Source organism: Pavona decussata, unplaced genomic scaffold (assembly GCF_977016875.1).
Source record: "Pavona decussata unplaced genomic scaffold, jaPavDecu1.1 SCAFFOLD_64, whole genome shotgun sequence".
In the NCBI taxonomy this organism is placed as follows: Eukaryota; Metazoa; Cnidaria; class Anthozoa; order Scleractinia; family Agariciidae; genus Pavona; species Pavona decussata.
Window position 1 is genome coordinate 4,839,208 of NW_028145484.1, and position 5,599 is coordinate 4,844,806.

Genomic DNA, 5,599 nt, shown 5'->3' on the forward strand with positions numbered 1-5,599 from the left:
GAAATAGCTAAAAAGAGAGGTGAAGGCTTTGTGGAAAGTGTTTACATCCCAAAGGTTGGAAAAGGTCATCATGTTTTCTACTTTTTTTACCCTCTGTATTCAAAGAGCCTCCAACCAACCAACCTATGCCACTGCATGATATTAGTATTATAAACAAAATAAAGGGAGATGTAAAGAATCTTTGTATTCAAAGACTTGTTTAAAATAATGCAACATTATTTTTCAGTTTTTATTTCATCATGAAAACTGCAATAATTATTATTTACAGAGCGGCAAAGCTATAATTATTCAAACTTGTTTACAAGTATTCTATCATCTTCACAAAGTCTTTCTTCAAGTGCCTTAACAGCATCCAGGGTTAAAATGATGTTTTTGCGATATAAAACTGTGTACACATTCAGAGCTGAAAGGAAAAAGTGAAGAATTTTGTTTAGCCTACTTACATTTACCCACAATTACTTGTAACAACTTGTGTTCAATTTGCTCAAAGTTATAGAGCTAACTCTCTAAAGGCGATTTTTAATAATTATGCAACTTCTGTAGCACACTGCTTGCGTCATACAAAAATTGTCTTCAACTCTTGTTGTTCAACATTGTCTACACCTATTGTGAGTCATAGAAGTTTAAAACATGTTGCAAAATTTTATGTTATTTTGTCTATCATGCATAACAAGTTGTGGGTTTCATTTACACAAAACAATTAAAATCATAGGCGTGCCATCAGTACGTCACATACCAAAAAGTTGTACTCTCTAAATCTGTCTCAAGGCAGAGACCTCAAGCCTCAGGATCCGGCATCCTTTTCTCAAACATCCCAAGGACTTTTTTGGACCCAAGAATTATTTTCAAAACCATTTTCTATCGGGGTAGTAGTTTTTGGTGATAACTAAAAACGTTCTCCAAAATATTATTTAATATCAAATTTCTGGTAAGAAACATTGGCAGGTAACATAGTTTATTTCTCGCCCCAAATTTTGTTTTGGTTGGGGGGGGGGGGGGGGGGAGTTTTAACAAATTCATGCTAGATCTACCCGTCCACCTTAGAGAGGTGTATTGCGTCTGCCTTAAACAGGAGTTACAGATAAACATGAAGGTCAGCTGCAAAATGACTTTTAGAGAGCTGAAGTATGATGTTAACTCCTCTTATATGTGATCACGTTAGAAGTCAGAGTACCTTGTATCTGTGGTTCACTGTTTTAAAGATGTACATCTATCATTGTGGGGGAAGGGGGTAATTTTTGATCTACATACCTAAACTATACATCACATCCACTTTATCCATCTCCACGGCAGCTTTTTTGAGCTTAGGGTTTGGTTCTCTATGTTTGGAACAGAGCATTTTAAATTTATTAGTAAACGCATACAAACATGAGGAGGTTGAGTTGCATAAATCTGAAACATCAGTGTCAGATGCTTACTCCAGTCAAAATTGCTATTTTAAGGTCACCAAGGCCTTCGGATACAGGAAGATGGAAATACAGACACTCTGTCTCTTCCCATCCCACCCCTTCTGCAAATAAATACAACCATCTTTGTGTGAGGAACTTACGAATCAACGAGAACGGCATTACTCCAGCCTCTCTTCTCCAGAAGTGGGATTAAATCCTGCAAATAAGATTCAGTAAGAGTTACACAAGTCAGATTATGTCATCTATTGGAATGGTTTGAAAGAGTAAAGTGAAACACTTTCTGAGGCATGGAGACTGAAAAAGCTAACAAGTGGAAACATACAACGCTGCTAAAAGTGTGTGATTAGAATTTATTACCCTTTCACTCTCGATATCCTTGAAGGAGTCAACAATGTGTAGGTCACCCTGTAAAAAATTAAAATTGCCAGCAGTTTTATTTATGAAAAAATGTATACGCTTCTTTCAATCAGTTACAGGTATCTGTTTGTGAGTTATGAGGTTTAGTTAAGGGCTGTCATATGAAAGAGGTATAATAATAGACCCTATGCAAAAATGGCTGACATTTTAATATTCTTTTGTCTGCATTCAAATTAGCCTCACTAGCCTCGTTCAGGGTGAAATATTAAACTCAAGAATGAGGTTAGTAAGGCTAATTTGAATGTAAAAAAAGAACATTTTTAAAAATGTAAGCCATTTTTGCATGGGGTCTATAGCACTGCCTTTTTGGCCTTTTGCAAAAGAAGGACCTTCTGCATTAAATGTTGATTCATGTTTACTTAGCTTTTTATACTGAAGGCTAAATTGCCAGGGATTTGGCAATTATTAAACTGCTGGCAATTTAGCCTCAGAGCAAGCTAAAAAATCAATTTTTAAGCATTAAATTTTAAAACCTCTTGGCCAAAGTGATAATGACATTTAAGTTATAATAATGAACATAAAGTATGGTATGAAATTGATTAAAGTATGATGGCAAATCTTACCTGAGCATATCTCACAGACAGAGCCGTTCTCACTCCCATTCTCCTCACTTTTTTCGGAAGAGTATAATCATAGCTCTTGGGCTTGGGACCATGGGCGTGGCCACCTAGAGTTTGAGGAAACATATTACCGTACATGAGGCAGTTAAAAAGATTGTTGAACATTCGGCCTCGCTTCATAGTTTAAATCAGAGAAAAGTGTTCAATTTGTGCTCACAAGTATGACACAGCACAGAAAATTTGAGTCCCTAACAGGAGTCAAATCTACGACGTTCCGCACACTAAACAGTGTGTTACATGTGACTCATGTCCAAATACAGTTTTTCTAAAGGCACACTGTACATTCACTGATACAGTATATTGTTTCCTTAAGCCCCTGTATTAATATGCATATTCTCCACACTGCTTTCCATATGTTTGCTATTGTACTAATTAGGAGAATTGGTTTGCAAATCAAAACATTTCATCTTTGGTGATTACTTCCATTATTCTCATGACTTGCATGTTTGATGAAGAAGTGAAATTGTAAGGAGAAATTTGATGCTGATCACTCCCAGAGATCAGCATCAAATGCTTTGTAGAGCAGAGTGGTCATGAGAATTACGGGCATGATCACACAAGATGAATTTGCTTGATATTTTATCAACTTCTCCCCACTACCTCTGTAGAAAATGAATAGGGGGAACAAATGAGAATTCAAATTTTGATCTTAGGGTTTAAAAGGGTTAAATAATGCCAGGAGCTTGCTTTATAATGTTGGAAAGAAAATAAATGATGAGACCAAAGAAATAATTTCCATCAGGACTGCCCTTCCACAAATCAAATTTGCAAGAATTTCAGTTTATTAATTCTTGACATAAATCTTACAAGAAATGTACACTGCCTGCGGTTAGCAAGAGCTAGTCAAGGCGAGCAATAATAATAATAATAAATTTTATTAACCAGGGAGCTCATACTGCAGACAATCCATTTGTTCTGTTAAGGTTTCCTCTGCAGTTGCATAATTTGTGGCAAGTAGATACCAGTTTAATTTTCACTGTATAGTACACAGATAGCTTACCACCAATAAAATGAGGAGCTCTTATGCTGCCTTGCCGAGCTCTTCCTGTTCCCTTCTGTTTCCATGGTTTTCTTCCACCACCCCTCTTTTCTGCTCGAGTCTTTACACAAGCTGTGCCCTATACAGGAAAAATACATAATTTTGCAAAAAAAAGTTTTAAAATTACTCTTGATTTCCTGTACTTTTCACTAGTTTACTCAGAACAAAAGGAATTTACATGTAGTTCAAAGGTTTGTGTTCTTAGATTGTAATTGGTTGACTGGGATACATTTTGTTAAATTATTCTTTAAGAATCCATTCTATGTCATCATGAATCATATATAATTTGATTTGTTCTGAAATTTGATTGACATCCATAGCATAATAAAAATTAAAAAACATTAATTTATTGAATAAAAATATTATTATAATAATTAGAAACAAAATGTAATTCACTTACGGCCCTTCTTTTTGCCCTCTGCCAAACCACAACTCTGTGTAAGATGTCAATCCTTGGGTTTGCTCCAAAAACAAACTCATTTAGCTCTACAAATCCCAGAGTATTTTCCCCTGTAAATGATGTCACCCAAGCCAGAATTTCTGAGTTGTGGTTTTCATAATCTCTCTCGGCAAGAAAACTGCAAACACTTGTACTAAACACACCTGACAAATAAAATAAGATAACTTTTAATTTATTTCCCATAACCTTGACAACTTTTGCTCGAATGCCACCAAACTCAAACTTAACCAACAGAACAGAAAAGACACAATATGTTCACTTCTCCATGTTGTATATATTTAAAGAGGGTGCCTACTTTTGTTATTGCGCATACATTCTGCGCATCTCGAGACACTCAGATTTGCTATGGGTGGTGCCTACTAATATATTTTTGTGTGGTTTAAAACTGTGCAGAGAAAGCAGAACTTAGTAAGGGCTCTTGGTTTCCAAAAAGAAAATTGGGGGAAAACCATACATTTATCAGAGATAACAAGGCTTCAATTTGGAAAAAAACGCCATACCTTCCTATATATTTTACAGCGTTCTAGAATTATTGTTGCTTAATTGTCTCTAAAAAATGCGTGGTTACCCCCAATTTTCTATTTGGATTCCAATAACCCTTACTAAGATCTGCTTTTCCCGTATAGTCATAAACTGTGCGAAAATACTTCTGTAGTAGTAGGCACTATCCGTTAATACTTAAAAAGATAACAGTTGGTAAATATAACCTTCCTTCTTTTTCTCTCTTTCTATTTATGTGTATCCTTCCCTCACCTTGACTAGGTCTTTTGTGTTTGCCGTTAGAAACTATCTTGTATTTATTATAAACATTGAAAATATCAGTAAGTGTAAATGCAGGGGTTTTTTAGTGCACAGCTTTGAGCTTAAATTATGCATTTCCAAACTGGCAATCCAGTCTGAAGAGCATGGCAAGTTCATGCTCTACTTTCAGAAAATGCTGCTGCATGAGCAAGATCTTGTTGAATTTCACCATCCTTTGCCGACTGGCCGGCAATGACTTGCAACCCAGTTTGGTCGGCATCTAAATAGTGCTTCTGTCAGCTCTGGGAAATGAGACTGTAGGGGGATGGGAGGATATGGGAGGGGAGGGGGGGGGAGAGGGGGTGATTGGATCATCACAGGAATTCCAATCAGGAATTTGCACTTTTAATGCGACAGTATTTTCACTTACCATAGCAAGGCAGTGTTTCTATCTCAAGAGGCTGGGCCTTTGGAGCTGGAGCAAGGGGCTTGGCTCTATAGTTAAGCCAGCGAGTCGTTGGAACCTGAAATGTGAAGCACTGGTTGTTTTATACACTATATCAGTTAATTATAGTAGGCCACATCCTCTTTAGTCCACTAAACTTTCATGATTTGTTAGTTTACTGACCTGCAGGCAGCATTGAAGTAGACTTGTTCTAGCAAGATTACCATTGATCAGGTGGCGAAATGATCCCAGAAATGAACCACACCTTAGAAACCGGGAAGCTAACGCCATTACAGTCCAAATTCTCAAACACTTCTTCTTTTCTCAAGGCAGCATCTAGGAGAAACGAAGAAACCGTGTCCACAACCTGACCTTACAAGTCCGCCATGATAGATTTTCTGTGAGATTAATGACAGTTACATGAAGGAATATCTGTTCATCAGATCTTCCGCTGACAAAAGTTATGCG

At 36.7% G+C, this 5,599-nt stretch overlaps 1 protein-coding gene across 1 annotated transcript; it reads right to left on the minus strand.

Annotated features, from left to right (window-relative positions):
- Positions 1-205: 205 nt before the first annotated feature.
- LOC146478646 (uncharacterized) lies at positions 206-5,523 on the minus strand. Its single transcript, XM_085112241.1, has 9 exons — positions 5,315-5,523; positions 5,117-5,210; positions 3,886-4,088; positions 3,447-3,564; positions 2,390-2,493; positions 1,767-1,814; positions 1,550-1,605; positions 1,252-1,319; positions 206-403 (listed from the first exon to the last, which is right to left on the minus strand). The coding sequence occupies exons 1-9, from the start codon at positions 5,420-5,422 to the stop codon at positions 285-287; spliced, it is 918 nt and encodes a 305-aa protein (XP_084968367.1). The 5' UTR covers positions 5,423-5,523; the 3' UTR covers positions 206-284.
- Between the last annotated feature and the right edge of the window lie 76 nt (positions 5,524-5,599).